The sequence below is a fragment of the Apteryx mantelli genome, chromosome 1 (assembly GCF_036417845.1).
Source record: "Apteryx mantelli isolate bAptMan1 chromosome 1, bAptMan1.hap1, whole genome shotgun sequence".
NCBI lineage: Eukaryota > Metazoa > Chordata > Aves > Apterygiformes > Apterygidae > Apteryx > Apteryx mantelli.
In genome coordinates, this window is record NC_089978.1 from 197,150,400 (window position 1) to 197,172,945 (window position 22,546).

At 39.1% G+C, this 22,546-nt stretch overlaps 1 protein-coding gene across 1 annotated transcript in view; it reads right to left on the reverse strand.

Moving 5' to 3' along the window:
• Positions 1 to 870: 870 nt before the first annotated feature.
• AASS (aminoadipate-semialdehyde synthase) overlaps positions 871 to 22,546 on the reverse strand; it is a 33,494-nt gene continuing 11,818 nt past the window's right edge. The window contains exons 13-23 of the mRNA XM_013956512.2: positions 21,009 to 21,130; positions 16,268 to 16,397; positions 14,381 to 14,491; positions 12,951 to 13,059; positions 12,354 to 12,494; positions 10,330 to 10,497; positions 7,943 to 8,038; positions 5,228 to 5,343; positions 4,969 to 5,057; positions 4,473 to 4,649; positions 871 to 3,625 (exon numbers count right to left, since the gene is read on the reverse strand). Of these exons, the coding sequence (XP_013811966.1) occupies positions 3,507 to 3,625; positions 4,473 to 4,649; positions 4,969 to 5,057; positions 5,228 to 5,343; positions 7,943 to 8,038; positions 10,330 to 10,497; positions 12,354 to 12,494; positions 12,951 to 13,059; positions 14,381 to 14,491; positions 16,268 to 16,397; positions 21,009 to 21,130 (1,378 nt within the window). The 3' untranslated portion in view covers positions 871 to 3,506. The remainder of the gene's footprint in view (positions 3,626 to 4,472; positions 4,650 to 4,968; positions 5,058 to 5,227; positions 5,344 to 7,942; positions 8,039 to 10,329; positions 10,498 to 12,353; positions 12,495 to 12,950; positions 13,060 to 14,380; positions 14,492 to 16,267; positions 16,398 to 21,008; positions 21,131 to 22,546) is intronic.

Below are 22,546 nucleotides of genomic sequence, written 5' to 3' on the forward strand. Positions count from 1 at the left end.
TCATTTGAGATGGTCTGATTTGCCTTGATAAATTCTGCTGGACAGTCATTCTTAAACTTCTTTTTTTTCCTTCCTCCTTTTGTTAGATTTCCAGCCTAATCACCATCACTTTACCCCATACTGTCTTGATCCAGATTTTTTCCCCTTAAACAGCTGCTGTGCTACGAGCTCCTACTTTTGTCTAGCAGTCAGTTACATTTCTGTGCTCCAGTCCTTGATAAAGGATGTAATTCTTGTCTACTGGAATATCTGGGGCCTGAAGGAGAGTCAAATATCAATGCAAGGAAGACAGAGGCTGTTTGAGTTAATCATCTGGCTCATGCACCTTCTTAACTCGGAAGGAAAGAGGGATCTTATCTGTCAGAGAGAGCAGTCAGTAGAACAAATTCCCAAAAGAAGAAATAAGAGAAACACAATGACAAGCAATCTGTTCTTTGCAGCCTAATGTGAGCAAATAGTTTAAGAGCCTTTCATCCCAGGCAGTGACATCAGAAACCAAGTTGAATATTCAACTTTGCATTGGGAGAGCAAAGCCCTACAGCTGAGACAGGCAGTGACAGACAAAGCATTTATTTCTTCCTAGGGCTCAGATAGACATTATACATCTAGTGTTCTGTAGCTTCCCACTTAACAAGTTGACCTTCTACCCAAGTACAAAACGTTCACTAAAAAAAGCCTCTGCATACCTTAAGACTACAGCTGAAGAAGAAGCTGTCTAGATACAGCAATATATATAGTGTTAGATGTGTATGTTCAAACAATCCTTTAAGAGACTTCTCTTGTGAGTCTGGCAAGAAGTATGAAAAGATATTTCACGTACACAGCAAAGTCCAGTGAGTCCATTCCATGTGTAGACACCCTTTCAATATAACCATCTACATAAAACAAACAGATCTCATTCATATACATCTTATCAGGCTATAAAGATGACATGACAATGAAAACATAGGTCTTTGGATTTATTTTGCAATCAATCTTATGTATAAGATTCAATTATCTTTCCAATAATATGCAAAGAGCACTGAGAATTCTAATTTTCATACAAAAGCTGAGCAATAAATTTATTTAAGTCTAAACCTAGAAAACCAAAAGCAGCATTGCACTGGGAAACAGAAATATATTCTGATACAAAATTTTCAAAATTCGTAGCCGTGTTTCTTGAACAAAACACACTGTAGTGCTCATTGCTTTTATGCTCCAGTATCGTTACAGACTAAAAAAAAAAAAAAAAAAAGCCGATATTGTTTGCATACCATTTTTCCTGGGCAGAGAAGCAGGCAAGGTGCGTATACACAGACACAGAACTCCACAGCTGTGTGTGTATTTGTGGAGTACAAGACGGAACAGCATTCTTGAGCGAAAACCTGGTCTCACTAAGCCTCGGACTGGAAGGGACTAGTAGATCCCAGGCTAATTTTAACCCTTATATGTAGGCCTTTAATCTAGCAGAGGGAAGGAGAAGGCAGCAGGGAGTGGAACGTGCCTTCCCAACTCCATCCTTCCATAGATATGCCTACAAGCCAAGAACAGATCAACAGCCTGTAGCGTCAGTGGGAAACAGAACAACTTAGTAGAGCCAGGATTTCATTCCCTACTCAGAACAGGCATGGCCGCTGTAACAGAACCAAGATTTGACAGCACAAAAACATTCAGTTCTTTGGTGTAAAAAGCCCTCCTCTTTGACATTATACTCTGCCTTTGAGTCTTTTCCTTTCACTTCCTCTTCTTTCACCATCTTTGTTGCAGCTGCTATTTCATTACATAGTACTGCACAAAGCAAACCCAAATCCTGAGTAAGGAGACTGGAGATCAAAACTTCAGCTATTGTTATGGCTGCTTTTCCTACTGGGCAGAAGAATACCAGGAATTCCAGTCTCTCGCGACTGTGGAAATAGTAGTGTGCTCTTCAGAAGGTAAAAGGCTGTGCGCTTATCAGCAAAGCATGTTTGTGAGCAAAGTTGAAAGCAGCTTCCAGAATCAGTGATCAGCTTTAGAGAAGGGGAGCTCCAGACAGTTTGCACAGGTCAAATGCAAGAGCAACCGGTATCTGAACAAAGCACTGTGCCTTGCAGACCTACCTGGTGGAAGTCTAGGTCATGCTTGCACTGCAAAGTAGGGTAGAAATCCCTGAGCTAAAGCCAGAGAAGCCGTACTAAACTGGAAGGAAGCAACTGCTGTTTTGTCAGAGGGGTACAGCACTCAGGCTAATCAGCTCTGCCAAGTTCAACACTGGCCTGATGCAGCAAAACTGCTGCTAGACTCAGGCTGGTGCAGCTGTGCAGCACAGCACTTTGCCAGCATCCCAGCTCATTTGATGCTAACTCCCATCAGTCTAGAGTGGTATTGCATTGAGCAGGATATATAGGCTCCCAAATCAACAATTCAAAAGCATGACAGAAAAAGGACAGAAGCTAACTCAAAAAGCAATGATTTAAGCCTCTCAGCCTATTGCATTTCAAAGCTGTTTATACTACACAGTCTATTCCCTTTGTACCAGTACTTGACCTGGACTAGGCAAACAGTGTAAGTTGAAAGAGTAAACATTATTTGGAGGGGCTTCTAAGCATATTAACTACGTTGTATTCAAGAATGCCCTTCCTAGCTGCAGAGTTAAATGCTAATGTGCTCTCTAACAGCAAAGAACAACATGTAATAGTAGTTATTTCAAGATATTGCAACCAGCTTTCACTATGTAATGTGAAGGGTATTTATGTTTTTTGTTGTTGTTTTAAACTTCTTCCCTCCTCCAATTATTTTTAAGTTTACATTCATAAGAGATGTATTCCACAAATATTAAGATCTAGGTTTCAAATATTAACAACTGAACATTTTAAAGATTTAACAGGTTCTTATTTGCTAGTTGTGCAGAATTTCTAAATTATTTCTTGCATATTGGGAAGATATTCACAAGTTCACAGATACTGTCCACAAATACTGTTAAAGTGAATGGGACAACAAGATTTAAATTAGCACTTTTGTCTCTATTTTTTTAACAAATTCTGTATGCCACATGAACAATCAAACTTAATCAATGGAATTCATTAATCAGGCTTTTCCCTCACAACAGAATTCACTGTTTTTCCCTTTCAGCTGAATTTTGTCTTGACAATAACCCTATATGCTTAGAGGATAAGCTCTATCAATTAAAAAATCCTCCCAAGATATGTTCTTATCAGGAAAGATCAGATTGATATTAAAACACGTACATGACAGTATGACAGTCAAAGGCTTTAGGGACAGCAAAAGTCTTTGGCCACTGTCTGATAGGTCCAAAATCAGCAGTGCCAGCCAGCTGAAATAATCGAAGTCCCAGTTTTGAAGGGAAAATACCACCATTTATGTGTTATTTATTAGTTACTATATTAAAGTCAGGCAATTGGTTTTATAGAAGGCATCATTTGTGTCTGAAACAGCAGATGCTGTCTTTAACTGTTCAAACTGAGATTCTTGAAAGGGGGCAAAAAAAGCAAACAAAACCAAAAGCAAATTCAATCCATTGCTTCCAGTTATTGCTTGATAATGCTATGAGTACTATATACAATGCCTTCTGCCCTAACACGTTCAAGTATTGGTCCATAAATATTCTTCGTCAAGGGTATAACCATGCCCTTGGCACTTATTTCACCTGAAATAAAGATAGAAAAAAAAAAACAGTATTAAGTGCAAATACCAATTTGCAGTTATAGTGTAATATGCAGTTTTAGTGACTCAGGTTTTATATTTGCTTTCACATAGCGTCAGTACTATATCACAAAAATAAGGAAAAAAGTTTGACATACATAATCTCATATATAGTTTGAATCTGATTCATAGATCTGTGAAATTCCATGGTTTGATGAAGAGCATGAGAACTTAAAAAGTTATTTTTAAACAAAATAGCAAGTACAGAAAAATCAAAATACAGTTTTTGCTCATTTCAATTAGCTAGGAGAGGAATGAAGATTCAAAGGTTAAGACCAAGAGAAGGGAAACCACACTATTGTCCTTAAACTTGGTGATGACCAGGCAGAGTGTGCTTCTTTATATATACACAACATGATCAGGTAGTATGCCCCAAGCATAACCAATCTGGAAAGTAGCAGTGGAAACGGCTAGCTTATTCAGCACTGGTATATTTTAGCTTGCTTCACTGTGAGTTTGACCTCCTGAGAGAAACAGAAGTGTAACTTACCATGCCAAAGGTCCTCTGTATACCACTGAAACACTTAAGTCTAACTGAATAGAAATCTCTATAGATTAAGAAGTAAATTAAGAAGAGTGACTGAAATATTCATACCCAAACATGGAGATTAAACACTTCTGTAAAGGAGACAGGAAAAGTTTGATAAATTTGAAAAAAAATTCCAAACACTTTAGGAACACTAGACATCCACTTTCTCACTTTCTACAGGCAGGTAGATACAGAAGGGATTAAATACTGTTACTGAGGTAAAGATATGACTATATTAACTGAAGGCTGAACAGTCACTTACCATCTAGAACCATCTTAGCAGCAATAGCAGTGGGGTATCCTACTGTTTTAGCCATCGCAGAGTATCCATTGTTATCACCATAGACAACCAGATTGATGAATTTGTCTTCCAGATGACCAGAAGGATGCCTGAGACCTATTTCATTTCTCATAACAATCATATCTCTCTCTCCAGTGCCTAAAAGAAAAGGACATATTCATTACTTGTATTCTAATCATACCAAGAAGAGGTTTCTGATGAGCAAGGCACTATGCATATACATCACATACATCAGGGAACTGACTTACAGTGGAGATAAAGGCTATAAAGATGTATAAAATATGAAGGTGAAACAAAAATTGTAACAGGGAAATTAAAGGATAAATAAGGGGAATGGAGAACATAATCATAAGGCTTTAAGAAACATAATGTGCACACACTAACAAAATTAAGGTTGGTAGGATATACTGGTTTATTCCAGTCAAAATTATGAAATGGAGCAGAATTTCTCACATACCAAATGGCAGCCTCATCTCCATGTGCTTTGCAAGTGACCCCACAATGGAATCTGCTGCTGGAACTGGTTCATCTCCCAGTAATCCTAACCTGGCAGAAGAAATGAGACAGACTGGTACCAATGTGTATCAACAGCTTAGTCTTCAGCTCTGTATTTTCCCTAGGTTGCTCAGCGTAATAGTTTAACAGTTTTAACATGGACCAAACTAAGTAAGACTGCAAACTTTTTTTTTACTTTAAAAAACAGTGACACATCATACCATTCCACCACCTCCAGCTGACTTTTGTCCTTTCCCAGTTTGCTAAATACTGCTTCTTTAAGAGTACTGTACTCAGCAGAAGGCTTGACTCCAACCAGTTTGCACATGAGCTCTTTCTGTATTAAAAGAAAAAAAAAAGTTTGAAGAGCTGGTTATAGCTGAAGGCTTGATATCTCTTCCCACTCCTTTTCAGTCAAGGTTTCCAGAACCCACTGCTCCACTAAGCTCAGTTAATTTCCAGGATTTCTGAGAAGACAGCCTACATGTATGGGGAAAATGAGCTTGACTGGGATATTTAATCACAGCAAAGGAGAATGGGGGTGATCTTTTCCTAAAGCACTTTGTTCCCACCCCTCAGCTGCTTCCTCCTACTTTTTAGTTGTATTCCTTTTTCTCTAAGAGAAAAAGGGACATAGAAATCTGCATAAACAGGGAACACTGGGAGGAAGTTAGGGTGAAAGAGAAGCCACTTGGAGACAGCCAGTGAGTCAAGAACCTAAGATTATCTATCAGTCTAGAAGTGGAGGAAGCCCATTTCAATAGGAAGGAAACAGACAGATGAGATGAACAAGGCTGTGGCAATCCTGAGAGTATTACCAAAATGCTTTCTGAAGATTTTTGTGCATATCTGAAGGGCATTGTATGCTAAGAAAATGCTAATTATTGCTTGCTTCGTTCACATCAAGACAAGTAATAAAAGGAGGTATTAACAAGAAATGAAGCAAACAAGAACTGCAGAGCCAGTTCAGAAGCTCAGGTCCTCAGGCTAGGTGACTTACAGGAAAACTAAAAATAAAAGGCAAAGGAAATAAAAGTAAAGTACCATGATGTAACAACATTGCTGAAACAAGCTTTTCAGTGAAACTAATGAGTTCAGAGTTATTTCCACAGATTATGTTACACTATATCCTTGTTTAGTGTGGCTAGAATGACAGGAAATTCTAATCATCTTTGCAAAGAAAACTTGAAGATACCAAACCTAAAACTGAAAGTGGACAAAAAGCTCAAAAAAAGAAAAAGAGTTGTCATTCCTAACCTATTCTATGATGTGGGTGACCTGTTTTGCAGTTACTGAAACAGACACATTGCTGAAATGTCAGCCCAAACATCAACCCAAAAGCTCCCTGGAGTTTGGGAAGATAAGCAGCCCTCTCAGTTAGTCAGAGACAAGCAAGACTGGGCCTCTTCGCCTTGCGTAGTCTCTGGTTTTGAGAATACTCAAGATATTCTTTACTTGAAATAATGGCATCATCAGAAAAATACTATGTTCCCTTCAGACCATCACACAGCATAAACCTGGTATCTTTTTCCAGATAAATGCTGGTAAAGGCACAAAGAAGGAAATAGAAGACCGATTTCAATTTTGTGCATTTGCCTGAGTAGTAAACAAAGTCAGTCTCTCAAGGGCTTGCAAAATGCAAGAAGAATTTCTCACAAGAAAGAGGAAAACAGAGACCTGACAAGTAATAAGTTCTTTGTAAATGCAGATCTCTACCTCATACTGTAAAATGAAGTTTCCTGCTCTGCCTATAGAGACAACAGCGATGTTGATTGTCAAATGCTGCAGCAGCACGTTATAGGAGTCATAGCTTGGCTGCCTCAAGTTATCACTCTTTTCTAATAACTATGCTCTCTGGTGAAATTAAATTATTTGTGAAGCCCACACATATCATAAACAAAGCTCTAGGAGTATTTAGCTTTGACAAAACAAAGGCAAAGGAAATCCAAAATTAAAATTTTTCATGGAGAGCATGAGCTTCCCCAACAATGGAAAGTGATTAAAACCCCTATTTACTCCTTCTAAATGTCTTTTTAAAAGAAAAAGAAAAGAAAGTGACTAATGTCAGGATTGCGAAAGAGTTAAAAGTCAGTTTTATTCTCTAACTGCACTTAGAAGATCACTGTGACTGTCTCCATCATTCTTTCACAAAGCATCACTCACAGGTAACCCAAAACATAAGGGAAGAACACACTTTGGACTACTTCCCTAGCTGACACATCTGACATTTCATAAAAATGACACAATTTGCCTGAACCTGTTAGTGTGCCCAGATGAACACTTGCAAAGTCAGTGGAAACTATCTCTGAAAAAGCAACCTAAGAGACAACAAAGATTTTGTGGAACTAATGGGATTAAGATGAAGTGAGACATCTGTAAGCAAGACAGCAGAGCAGGATAACAGAAGACAAGAAAATGTTTGCACGGAGTTTTAATAGAAAAAAAGATTTTCATGCACTCATTGAGGCATGATTTCTTACTTCTTGATGCTCTAACAAATACTTTTACAGTGAAGGTCATGGGCCAATACCAATATGGATGCTGCAAACTCACAGCACCAAGGTCTAGATTCTGACTAGCAGAAAATTTAAGACAATTCATAAAAATGTTGGAAGGGACCTCTGAAGTTCATCTACCCCACGCCCTGCTTGAAGCAGGACTGTTGCCAGCACTCAGTCAAGACAGACATAGCTTCATCTAGCTGAGTCCTGAAAGCCTCCACTGATTCCACAGTTGCTCTGGGTAATCTGTTCCTGACTACACTACCTCCCTAGTGAAGAAGTTTTTCCTAATGTCCAATTCAGCTTCTTTAGGCAAGAAAAGCAGAGAAGCCCAGGATGCAGTACAATTCCATCGCTTAGCACACCCAAGCCTAGCAATATGAAAAAATACTAAAATACAGAAAAGCAGATGATCAAAATAAATCTTATACTCACCCAGGTTAGAGGTGGTGTGGTTGAGCTTAACAAAGGATAAGGATCTGGGTTAATTAATCCTAGTTTTACAAAGCCTCCCATAGTTTTAGAATATCCCTGAAATAAAAGCATAACATGGTTAAAAAACATAGTTACTTGAAACTGAGGTAGATCTTTCTCCTTGGTTTGAGTGTGGTGGTGGACACAACCATGGTAGTGTTAACTGTTATTCTCATGGGAAGACAGCCACAATAACATGATGCCAACAGGGTTATTGCCTCAGATTGGTACCTTCTCCAGCCCCTCCACCACCCCATACTTTTTTTCCAATACCATGTTTAATGATTTATTATTATTCTGCCATCAATACTTCCACTGCAAGCATCACTGGTTGACAAGATCAAAGGGCCAAGCTGACCAGCGCTAGTCCAGGCTAAAGCACGTCATTACAGACAGGGTTGTATCAGCCAGCTGGCCCATAAACAAACTACTGAAGCCTGAGGGCCCAAGTCTGGACTCAGCTCACCCCAGTTTTACATCAGCATAACTGTACTGACGTCAGAAAAACTAATTGCAAGATCAGAATTCCTAGAATCACATGTGTTGGTATCTTTTTCTTCGGGAATAGCAGAGACACAACCATGATAGAAGTGAAACACTATTTAAGAAGCACTGACAGGGACAATAGGCTGCACGATAAAAGTCTCAGCTGGTTTCTGTTCATTTTTGTTTGTTTCTCATTAGCAGCAACAAGGGCACTCCCACAAGGCTGCTGTATACCTGAAAACACTCACATGCAAGTGACTAGAAACACAGTAAAGAATAGGATGGTGGAAATAAAGGACACTTGGAGAGGGCCAATTATACCTAGAAGCCACCTCCACCAGCACTGGGTTATTAGCTCAGATGGATATGCAGTCACATCCTTCTGTGACACCTCTTTTTAAATTGACTCCATTAGCTGTATGAACTCAGTCTATAAAAGGCACTCGGGAGAGATGGGAGCACCCACACTGAATGGACTGCTCTCTGCTCAGCAACAGAGCCATGTGTGCAGAGGGTCGACGTTGACTTCTGCCCTGCTCGGCACCACATTCAGCCTGCACGTACCACACAGGTAGCGGCATGGCGAGCTCATCCGCACAACCTTGCCGACATCAGGCCAACCCCAAGTGGCGGACCTGCTTTTTGGGTTAAGAAAACAGCGGTATCCACAGAAACATCTCTCTTGCAGCACAGCTGGTAACACCTTTTCATGCCACTCTGCCATTTTTTTTTCCTCCTGCTAACACTTATACAAAAGAAGAAAATTTTACCAGGCACCAAATAGAAGAGTAGATACTGTCATATTAAGACTTCATGACGAGATAGATCCCTTCCACATATTTTTTAGAGCTTCTGAACAAGAGATTGTATCTAGACTGACAAAAAGAGAGCTATTGCAATTTGTAACCCTTATTCCCCCACATCTGCCTTCCATCTTCTTTTGTTAAGCAAGCCTCCCTTCCTCCCCCCACCAGAAAAGGAAAAATCCTGTTGCATTGCAACAGAGCAATTAAGGGGGAAAAGACAAATACATCTTTCCTCATGTCATGTACAAAACAACAATAACTTAACAACAATACAATAACAACAACAATAACTTAAACCTTAACATAAACATTTAACAGACATATCAAGACATCCATAAAAGCTGTTTCAAGTTTTCAATATGTTTTTAGAAGACTTATTCCCTGTTAGTGTATACTGACCAGCAAAATAACAATAAAAAAGAAGTCCAAAAGGGAAAACAGAAACGAAAATACAATTTTGATTTTGTTTTATGCGGCTAACAAATGGAAGGCAAAAAGCCTATCTGCTATAAGGAAAACACATTCACCTTAACATTTTACTTGACTGACCAAAATTTTAAAGCTGCTGAAATTCAAGATTTCCAGTTACTTAATGAAAAGCTCTTTCAGTTTCATGGAAAAACACAATTTTCTGTTAGATTTTTACATTATGCTTTCTGTAAGAACATAAGTAATGAATTATAAATTCAATTTTGTATCAACTTTAAGAGACTGGATCAATTCTTAAAAATACCTACTATCAAAACTTATTGCCTCACACAAACCTGTCAAATTTTTGTCTTCTATTGATCTGTCACCAAACACAGAGCCAGAGGGGAAAAAAGACTCTGCAAGCTAACTGATCAGCTTACCTAAACTGCCAAAATTATTCTTTCTGCTTTGCAATAACAGCTGTTAAATACACAAAGTAAAGCTACATCACAATTCTCTCTCAACTGAGACAGTGGAGAGAGCTCCTAAATAGCAAATACAAAGCCATAAAAGGCTGAATTTTAAATGCACGTTTTTAGAGCAATGACAATACTCATTTCTTGAGGAAAATAAAAATAAACTTACTTTGTATCTTAAGGTGCCTCTTAACAAAGTGTGAGCTGTCTGAATACCATATGGCTCAGCATATTTTGTACTGTCTCTATTAGGAAAACCTTCCAGATTTAATCCTGGGAAAAAATCCATTGAAGTAACAGAATCAAGTAACGCTCCTCCAGCTGGAATTTTGACAATCTGAATTTTGTGAAAGAACACAAATATTATTTCAATGCGCTGTAATTTAATTTACTTCTACAATAGCAAATACAAAGTGTGCTTCTGGGGCAAGCAAAGGACTAACCTAAATAAAGCAGTTGTACAAGCATTTAAGCATATCGTGTGATGAAGGAGCATGAACCATGTCAACCATTTACTAACCAAAGGGCTAAAACAAACCACTTCCTTCTCATACACCGTATTCATTCCTGCTGCACTCATATGAAGGCTGCAGGCTCCCATTTCACTTATATTAGTGTAATTTTGGAGTGACTCTCCAAACTACACCAGTTTGAGGGGATATTCCGCCCATAGGCTCCTTGCTTTTATGAGCAATTTTTTTTCTTCTTTTTTGGAGGAGGAGACAAATGTAAAGAGAATTTTCCCTTTTTGTAAGATTAAAATAAATCAATTGATATCACACCAGTACAAAATTGCTGCCCATCTATATCTTTACTTGCAGTTACAAAGCATGGAAAGAATACTGTTGACAGGAAACAAAAATAAGGTTGACTAGTTCTATTATCACTACTGACTAAAGCCTTGAACCCTGCTTCCTTCAAGCAGCTGATGCATAGTTCTGCCATGCAGCATCAACATAAACTCATTTTGTGGCTTCTGAGCAAAGGGACAAGGTTTCCTTCTAGAAGGCAGACTAAAGCAACCATGCAGCAATGCTGTACGATCTTACTGTGCTTGTCAGGCAAGACACAAGTGTGGAAGAATCCTGCACAACAATCAAAGACAAGTAAGGATTTAGGCGCGGGGAGAAAAAGCTCCACCATTTATTGACAAGCTCACATAGTGTTCTCATAATGAGTCATTCACATGTATGATCTAATTCTTCCCAGCAATGGGTGATCCAGGTCAGAATTAAATAAGAAACATTCCCATATTCTCCTAAGAGACCTTTTCATCTGAAACTTATAGTGATGTGTTTTTTTTTTAAATAAAGATCTAATTCACAGTCCCTGAACCTCTCCTCCTTTCTCAGTGAAGCAAGAACACTACAGCACCAGAATGTCATGATAAAGCATCTTTCAAAAGATTTCTCAGTTTTGCAAATCAAAAGGTTTAGATAATCAACCAAACTTTAGGGTGGTTAAACAAGGCAGTCTCCTTGACATTTGAAGAGCCCCTCCTCAGTAACTACTCTGAGCAAGTGGGAGTGATCAAACAGATAGGACTGGAAAGCAGAAATTTGATAATGGCTTGCAATAGCTTTACACAAATCACAGTTTAAATCTTTCCATAAAATGGATGTAATGACATTTGCTGGGTTAAATCTATTCTAAAGACTCCTGCAAGAACAGCAAAGCAGAACTTATATAAACCACCTTTCAAAGCCTACTTAGTGACATCTATTAACTTATTATTGGTATTAGAGATTGTACCAAAGTAAAAGGAAATTAGGAATTCTGCTAAACACTGTGCAAGTACAGAATGATGCAATTTGGTTTACAAATCTGACTAGACAGAAAAGCAAGCAGAAGGATGCACTCTCACCCTTGTTTACCTGACACAAAGACAGAGTGAATAAGTGGCAAAAGCAATATATGACAGGGATGGAAACCCAACCCAGAACACAAATCTCAGTCCAATGCCTTAGTGTATAGGCACATGCTCCCTACTTGACATCACATTCCATATAGGAAGAATTAACCCGGCAGCAGTCAGGCACCATAACACTCCAAACATGGGAATAAGTGATGTATGCAACTCACTTAGGCAATTGATTGTCACTGGCTTAAAAGTAAACACATTACCTTATACCTCCTTAGCCCAGCACCACCTTCTTTGCCTGTCTTTAAATAGAAATGTTAGGAGTACTTCACCTCTCCATTTTTTAAATATGTGGCAGACTGGACTGTATTCAGCAACACTCCTTGTGGGCTCCAGCTGAACTTGTATCTCAGAGGATTGTCAGAGTGCTCCGGAGCTGGCAGACCACCACAGAAAGAAGTGTAGGATACAATCTGCAAGTGTTCAAAAGCCAAGTCAGATTTGTCCACAGAAAAGAAACAAGGAACAGAAGGCAGCCACAGGATGGAAGCAGTACAGAGTCACCCTGCAGGGCTCCCCTTAGTTTTTAAATTTTTTGTTGATATTATTCCCCTAAGGGCCAAATCAGACAGAAGATCTGCAGGTGGACAGGGGAACCCAAAAGAACTTCACTGAGCAATGGTGTCAATCTGACAGATTTCAGGGACTGTACATAAAGGAGAAGAAACCAAAACTTACATTGGGGCAAAGTCATGTTATTTGATGGGCTCTTACCAACTGGATTAGTTGGCACACAATTCCAAACATCAGAAAACACAAGGTGTCCAGAATCCAAAACACCTCTGACATGTCCATGAACAGGTTGCTGTTAAAGGAACAACTTTACTACAAAAATCTTGGCAGAACTACTTACCAGCTGTCAGCCTTACCGTAGCACCAACTTCTTTTGCCTTGTCAATACATTCCATCGCCAACATATGGTCAAGACCAGGATCCAAACCCATTTCGCTGATAACTGTAATACCAGCATCTTCTACACTAAAAATAACAAAAATGAAGAACTGTCAGAATATTCAAAATTACAGGCCTTTTGTTCATTAAATCTGTCCAGGAAAGACCCATTGAACCTTCCTCACCAGGGAAAATCTTGGGCTCCATCTGCAGCTTATGGAAAAAACAGAAGCAGATGTTGAAATTTGAGCAGTTCCAATTGTCCTAAGAGTCCGTGTAGCCTTGGTTTCTCCCAGTTTGCTGTAACATCTAGGGACTGATGGAGAAGATCTGCCAGCTACTCTGTATCCCAGATTCTCCTGGATGGTACCATAACGCATGAAGGTAGTTATACAGAGGACAGAACAGGGCTAGTCATAATAGCCCTAAACAGCCCTAGGAAGGGAGACACAGATCAAAAAGACTTCTTTCCCAAATGGCAAGCATTTGGGTTTTCTTCTTTTTAATAGTTCCCTAAGTTCCCAAAGCAGATCACTTATTATCACAAACTGAGGTGATTTATTTTAAAAATCGCTTTGTACTGTATTTTTATAAATGAAAATTGTAATTTTTTTTAGAAAATCCCTTGGCATCACAGCAAAAAGGAGAGGAGATGCCCCTGAAGCTCCCTCATTGTCTGCATTATTGGGTCTCTACCTGTCTAATTTTCTTTGTTTTATTATTTGCAGACACACAGCTCTGTCACTCAAAGTAATTCCAAAGATTTCAGTACTGTGACTCAGAGGAACGTCAATGACAATTCAGACAAATTTCCTCTTGTATTTATCAAAACACATTACCATTAATCATTAATAAAGCCATGGGAGAAGGATAAGCAATTTTCAAGCACATACAATAAGCAGGACAACAGAAATATTATTAGTTAGAATTGTCACCAATTGAGATTATTTGGTAGGCCTGTCCAAAAGAAGGTGGTATGAGGGAGGATGTCATCATGGATACAATAAGTCAAGAATAAGTTTTCATGAGGGGAATATGAAGGAAGACAGACAAGCTTGCTGTCATTGGTACAACAGGACAGCCCAGCTGCTCCTCCAAATAGTACAACAGGGCTGGGGGAAGAGGGAAAGGTACACTGACATGCAATAAGATGGAGAATGCAGAACAGTATGTTCCAGTGTTTAGAGCACTATTCTGACCAGACTGGAGCATGCACTCACTTCTCTGCTTTGCCACAGTCTCCACGCGCAATTTTCCCTGAAATTACTTAGTCTTCCTTTATAGGAAGGGAGAGAAAGTGCAGACAACAGTAACTCATGAGGTGTTGCAAGTTTAACAGACTGCAAGATATTTAGATAATGCACCTAAGAAGGAAGGAAAACCAGGGAGATGCTACTCTCATACCTACCTTTCCTGGAGTTCTTTCATAGCTGGTGTTAAGTAGCTGGCTGTTACCAAGTTCACTTTGTGGTTAATACATTTCTTAGTAACCAAAGGATGTGCTGAATAAGGCAGCAAGCTACAAGTGAAAGAGAATTACGCAACATCAAAATCCAACCAGTTACTTATGCTTTCACTGGAAAGATACTCACAAATGTTTTTTTGTATGCCTGTAAAAGAGGGCCGGTAAACACCATAGACTGCTATACCTGCCTTGCCCTGAGTAGTTTCACACCTGCACAAGTGAAATGCTACCCTGTCAGAAGAACATTGTTGTCTGCACTCAAAACAGAGTGCAAGGCAACAGGGGAGCCTTTCTTTAGATAGCATTTTCACCACATTTCTCCTTGTAAAAAACAAAACACTGACCTCTTCTCAAGGCCGCCTTCTAAACAGGCATGCTAGAGGTTTAGAAGATGCAAAATGAAAACCACCCTTGAAAAAGCTTGCATTACAATGATCTTGCTGAAGCACTTTGTGAAAGCATGCTCTACTTGGAAAGGAAACAACACTCATGACATCTGTGGCAATAGGGACAAAATGGCAAGGAATATAAAGTCATTTCCTCCCATATTTCAGTACTTGGAAACAGATCTTTTTCATCAGGAAATTTAGGAGAAATGGCCAAATTGTCAGAATTTTGCCTCCTCTTGATGCATACAAATTCAATCATGAGCACACATATGCTGGTGAAGGCAACTGGCCCATCACACTAAGAAGGCTGTGCAGGTAACCTGTAAACACTTCCAAAGAGACACTGCAGTCAAAGTCCCTTTGAAAGTCTATCCCTGATGTCCCTGTAAATGACAAGGCAGTGGCCAGTTACAACTATTACAGAAACAAACACGGCTCCAGTTCTTGAGCATTATGAATCTGTGGATTAGGGCCACATAGGTGTGGGAACAAGAGAGAATTCAAGGAGAAAGATAAGGGGGCATAAGGGAAAAACAGCACGTGGCAGCCAAAGCACACCACCCTTTTGCAACATGAGTAATGAACTAGCTGGTGAAGGCCAGACAGTTTGTTCCAGCTGCACGGCGGAGGAGGGAGCGATATGGAGATATCACAGTCCGCCCCGACCACAAATGGTTGCATCCCAAAAAATAATTGCTGCTCACAGACTGTTGACCTATAGTGCCCCCAGCCTCATTATCCCTGCTTACCATATTAAAAATCATGCCCTTTGCTGCATAATGATATGTAAATAAGGGGGGGCATACCCCCAACAATCGCGCAAATGGCAATCTGGCCAATGAAGTATGACTGCCGCACTTCCACATCCCACCTTCAGCAACTATAAAAGAGAGGACAGCTCACTAAAGTTTTTGGAAGGGAAGAAAGTTGAACCGCTGACCTGCTCACTGGAGATTGCTAACGAGCGAGCCTCCTTCTCCCTCCCCCAAACAGGGACGCCTCTTTGGTAAGACTTGTGCCTCCGACAAACGTTGGACGTTACCCAGGAAAATATATTATTATTGAAAGCGCTTAATTGTTAGTTTGAGCTCATAGAAAGAACATTTGTAGCAGCAAGTGCATTTATCAATGGCAATTCCGAACCCGTTTTATCTGTCGCTTTAATAAAATCTTATTCTTTTTACTTTGCAAAACTGTCTCAGGGAAAGTCCTCAAACAGGGGGGCTCTGGAAGGCAAACGTAAATTATAAAGATAAGGAAGGGCCTTCCGTCCCTCCCTTTCACACGACAATAGGCTCCACCTAAAACTCTTGCAAAGTGAGGGTGTTTACTTAAAGGTCCTCCTTTACACAGTTAACATGTTGATTTGTGTCAGTGAACTAGGTGAAAGCAGCAGCATGGCTCAGAGTTAAGCCCACCATGTTTTACTCAAAATTCTCACCTGATAACAAGGTCGTGTTTCTTCACCAAAGAGGACAGATTTTCCTCATGCTTAATGACATCCATATGGACTGAAGTAACATTGCTATATTTTTTGGTCAGTTGTTCAAGTTGTTCCTTCATGACAGATGCTGTTTTAAAAATAAAACACATCAGTCGTTACCTAAAAATGAAGTTAATTTCAAAGCATTCCCACTGATCTGTGTGAAGGCAGACCTCAACTGTCCTATTTTAAAACATCATATTATCCAAGTTACCATGTAACAAACTCCATTCATCAGCACTTACATTGCAGGCACTCCTCTGCAAATGGATAATTGTGCTTTACATCCACCTCCTTCTTTCCAAAGAGAAGCAGTGGCATGGACACTTTCTTTTTACTAACAGTTGAAGAGACATCAGGCATAAAGTATCTTACTTTCTCTAATGTAGGTTGAATTTATTACCAATTACCAGTGTCAAGCCACAGAAGCTATAACTCAAGAATAAGGGTCTACAAAGAATATTTACTTCCAGAGATAAAGAACAACTCACTGCAAAATTGTATAACAAGAACAGAATCATAACCAGTTAGTAACATTGTAGGTGTGTTTAAAACAAATAAAAATTTTAACTGCAACCATTAACAAAGTTTTACTCCTATAAGCAGGTTAGGTCAACACAAATTATGCAAAAATAGAAGTCATCACCCTCCTTTTCCACTGTAGGTAGGTCTAGGACACATCAAAAAGGAGAACTATTAAACCTATCTTTGTGCATTAGGACACTCCAGAACCCATTGGTTCGCTTACATCACATGCACGTCCTCTAGGCATGGTTTTCTACAGCACCACTGTCTGCATTTGCCAGGAATTCTGCAACCGAGCACCCATGTGGTGGGAGTACAGATTAACTAAACAGAAAGAAGTACACACTCACATGCAAGTGTTTCTATGGAAAGGGAAAGAAGTCTGCTTAATGAATATATCTCTTTTTCAGAAATGTGTCACAAGTGTCATTAACTAGTCACAAAAAACCATCTCTTTTACTGTAGCATAAGCAGGGCTGTGTTCTACCCCTAAAGCATGCTCCCAGTTCTTTAACTCTGTACCCTCATGATAACTGCAGCAAGGCAAATTCTAAATTGTAAAAACGTGCATACAGGAGGTTCAGTCTTTAATATCTCAGATGAACATCTGCCACTCTTTGGTAAGTGTCTAAACACACTGAAAAAAACATTACAAAGTTTTCAAAGAAAAATGACCAAGCCACTGATGCAGGGGGAGAACCAGGCTCTCTCTGAATCCTTGAAATGCACCCCATTTTGGATCTAAAAGCAGATCAATAAAGAAAGTATTTGAGGGTGAAGAATGCAAGTAACAGTCACACAAGTGGGGCATTAAGATGTGTACTAACTATCAGGCTGGAGAAAAATCTTGGTCAAAGATCACAAGATGGTGGCAAGAGCTATAGTAGAAACTAATACTGATATAGGAGAAGGCAGCTCATCTGGACTAAAACAATCCCCCACACAAGGTCTGGTAAAAATAAAATAAAGAGCACCAGCAGAAAACTGTAAGAGCAGCTCTACTATTCCCAGGTCAAATGTACCACCAGCCCATTCAGGCAGATCAGTACTTTTGGGGGGACAGAGTGTTAGTGGAAAAACTGTTGTGGGCAGGGGGTCAAAAGGATCAGGCATAGCAAAAACTTTAAAAAGGACAGAAAGAGAATGAAAGTAGGAGTAACGAAAAATCAGGAACTCTATAAAATCCCACATACAGCACTACAGAGCTATGAAACCAAGGCAGCACCTTTTCTTTTTCTTGTTTATTTGGTGGAAAATCACAGGACAGACTTGATCTTCATGCTTTGATTTGGGAGGGCCATCACCCCTCGGGTCTATTGATGCTTACTTAAATGAGTCATCCAATGGTCTACTTGACAGAACAGGGATTTGCAGGATGAGGTCAACAGCGTGTAGGAGTAAACTAGAATGCTAGAAACTCACTTCGGGGTCCCAGCTGTATTAAATTACTGTAGGCATTCATGAAGTCATCAAGTTGCTGGAGAAACAGTGTACAACTATAAAGGTCAAAAAAAAAAAGGTAATTCCCTAGCCAAAAAAGTGTCTTTCTTTGCATGTTTATGTCCTCACTGGAAACAGAAGAATCAAGTAGCATTGCAACAGGTACAGTTTTTGTTCTTTCTTTGACTTTCACACAGAAATGCAGAAACAGTATGCCTTGTGCTTCCCAATTTAATGAAATAGCTTGTTGCACTGACTCTCAAGGGAACATCACAACAGAAAAATTACATGCCCAGTTTGTTTTAAAAATACCTGGTTTGGGATTTATAATATTTTCCTGAAAAACAAGCATTTTTGGTTAGAGCAACAACTTATCTTGAGGCCTAAAGTATTTCAAATCACTAAGCAGTACATGTTTTCTGCTGTTTTTAAAAATGGTCACGTGGTTAACTTGGCCAAGTAACTCTGAGCAGAGCTGAAATATTCAATCAGTTTTTGACAGTAGCAGCCTTCTCCGCAAATGCACAAACTTTTTACTGAAAAGCAAGAAACAGACCGGAGGTCCAGGAGGAAAAAAGCCCACAGAGGAAAGATTGTTTTTCTTTTTCAGGCCATGTTAGGGTTAAGTAAGAGAGGAAAACCTTCACTAGTTCAGAAGTCTTGACCAACATGTAGATTGAACACAGCTAAATAACAGACTCATTAAAGAAACAAACAAACAAACAAACATGTGCCCAGAAAAGCTTACCCCATCCCTCATTCCATGTAGCCAGTACATTTATAGATAAATCTAGTTAAAAAAGAAAAGTCTTTCAAAACACTGCTTCAGTACCTTTTAGCAGAATTCCTATTTCTATCCAAGAATAGCTTGACAGTTTAAATTTAAAAAAAGTCATTCACCATTTTTAACATAATAAAAATATAAAAGTTAAGTTTTAATTAAGCACAATATGACTAAAAGGTCCAGTTTCAATCTAACTAGCTTCAGTATATATACATGGCTTAGTCCTATCAATCTTGCATATGCTCACGTTACCACTAAAAGGGAGAAATCCAGTCCCTGCCTTCCTCCTGCCTCCACTTACTCCTTCTTATTCTCTTGCTTGTGTTACCATTAGCACTTACATTATGAAGAAAATGGAACTGGAAAAAATGATCCAGGCTAAAACCAACCAGTATCTGCTGTATCTGACTGAAAATGAAATGGGTTCCTGTCCTGGCTCAGCATGCAGCCACAGAAACAGCAGTGCCAGGACAAGCAATGCAATGGGAACACAGCCAGGAGGAAGAAGTGGGCAAGGAAGGCAGCAGGTAGGGCACAGGCTTGCAGAGAAGTAAAAGCACCTGCCTCTAAGTTAGGGCCTTGTTTCTTTAGGCCTTTTCAAAGTCAAAGGGAAAAAAATATAGCCAAAGGGTGATTTTCTCTACCCTACCAACCAACTTGTGCTTAGGAAAAAAAGCTCAGCAAAATAGTCTACAAATTCAAAACAAAACTGAAGTTAAGTGAAGGTCTCCTCATTAAAGTTTTTAGTCAAGGGTTTCAATCACTTGAATCTGAAATGGTCTAGCCTAACTGTAGGGAAACAATGTGGCACTATGAGGTGTGTTTTATGCTTTCTTCATCCACTAAACTCCTGTCAAACATTAGACAAGTAACATCATCTTTGTGCCTTTTTCCTTCCCAGTTTTTTTTTTTTTTGCACTGTTGAAACTGCATGTTTTTAACTCACTCAGATAAGAGGCAGCTGCTATGTTTGCACAGTGCTTGTCAAAACAAATCTTACAGTTCATCTGATTTCCCTTAGTGCTACTGCATTGCAGGGGCTGGATGCAGCCACCCTGGTGATGAGGGGATGGGCACTGCACATATTGCTGTAATTCCTCCCTGTTCACCACATCAGGCATAGCTTCAGGGGTCTACTTCCTAGGAAATCTGTTCCCAGAAGTTATCAGTACCCTAGTTATCATCTCAAAGGGTAACAAAAGCAGCAAAGTGTGAAAGTAGCATGGAGGGAAAAAAATGAAACAAAACAACAAAAAACCTTCAAATCAACAGAAACACAAAGTTTCACAAGAAGACACTTCCCAGCAAAGTATCATTCAGGCAACACAGCTTGGTTTTTCATTCTGAAGTCACAGCATTAGGGTAAAGTCATCATCATGGGTAAAGAAAAGTGTTTTGGAGATGTCCAGCATGAAATATGCTACAGATAAAACCAAAATGGAGTAAAAACAGGTAGTCATGTGGGTGGATGTTCCCAAGGTCAGGGTCTGAGGAAGCTTTACTAGCACAGAACTAATTAGGTCAACAGAGGAAACTCCACTCATACAGATAGCTATAAAAACAGTTTCATCTTGTTGTGTGAGGCTGAAAACAGAACTGAGCACCAACAAAAGAGACTGACTAGCTACAAAAAGCAGTCACAGGCCCAAAGCAGGTAAGTTAGATGAAAAAATGCTTCTTTCCAACTTCCCTATCAGCAAAACATGTGAACAGTAAACTTTTCACGTGGCTATGTCATTTTCAAATTGATTATGTAAGTTAATGTTCAGAGAAGTATGCAATCTTTTTCTGCAGTGCACAGTAACAAAGATTTTCTTTATCTGTTCTCAGAACCAGTTCCACTTAATACTTATGAGAAAGATTCTAGCACATTAGTACAGGTTAAAATAAGCCCATATAATACATGAAAGACATAATTTTTCAGGCAAAAGCAAGTGAAATCTTACATACCAACTGTGATGTCAGTGTTGGAATCTCTAGTGAGGTATTCTAGTACAGGGCCAGAAACATAGCCAGATCCAAGTAACAAAACTCTCTTCTTATTATCCATGGTCAGCGACTGAGCATATTCCCTAGGAGGTGTTACCAGCAAAATTAAAAAACATACAGAAAGAGGAAACAGCAAGTTGCTAATGCTGACAAGTAAGTCTGTTTTAGTAAGTCTACAAACCAAGAGCTCTATTCAGACTAAGAGTCAAGTTTTTGGTTATCTAATCCAAGATCGGTCAATCACTGTTCCATTCTTTTTTTGCCTAACTTCTAGTTTCCTTCTTCTAATATAACCAAGATCAATTCCATTAATGTATCCACTGCTTCTCCAATTGCTACTGGCTGTTCTACACATTATTTCTCAGCTGGCATAATATTTTCCCCAGTGGCCAAATGACTATAGCCTGATCATATGAGGACCACCAAGCTGTCTGTGCCATGCTGGGCTGTCAGAAAGGTGTTCCTGTCTGCACCATGCTTCCTTTACATCACAGGTAACTGCTAAGGTACATGTAACCATGCTGGTGAAAGCACATTTTGGGTAAGTTATACTAGGTTCATATTAGCCCATCATAGGAACATACAGAGATTAAAAAAAAAAAAAAAAGACAATACCCAGTTAAGAAATCCTGTTTGCAAACAAGAACGCTCATTTGACAAACATCAGTGCGTTTCAACCAAGTTTCTATTACTTTCCTAAGCAGCTCTCCAATTGACTTTCAACATAAGTGTTCACACCAGACTTTGCATTTCTTTTTGTCAGCCAGAAGAACACTGTTCAGCAATTAGGTTTGTTCTCATAAATGCATAAATTATAATAGAAAAAGATTTTGTTTGTTTATAGATTAAGGGTTTTTTTTAACTTAAATTTGCATCAAGTTATAAAACTGGGATTGTAATACTGTTTAAACTATTTTCATGACTATGCAGATGAAAATTATTTAGCAAATACAAATATGTTTGTTAAAGCAGTTCTTTTTATTATTGAAGCAAAGGAAGCTATTTATTGTCTTACCGTTCAACATAATTAATGGAGTTTGGGTTTTGATATTTTCCCCACCTCATATCCTGAGAACAAATTTCAATAAATACTTAGGACTTTTGAAGATACAAACCTACAGGAAATTTCAGAAACGTATAGGCAAGTTCCTTAATTTCCCCTTTACCCACTGAGAGTTTACATAGGCACATACTGCACTGTATAGAGAGAACTCTGGTCTGGACTGACAAGCTCATGTCTGTGCTGCTTTGAGCTAGTGTCTTTGGAAGGGGACTAATCATATCTCTGTCAAAAACTGTTTGGCTTTGATACTTTGGGGGCTCTGTATGGCAGCCATAAGTAAATTTTTGGTTGTGTTTTTTCAGTTAAAAAACATCCAAAATAACAAACAATGACATCACAGCCTACCAGAGACCTAAAGCATGGCATGAAGTATGTAGGGATATTTAGGAAAACAAGGTCTCAAACAACTGTGTTGAAATACTGCCCTGAGTGGACC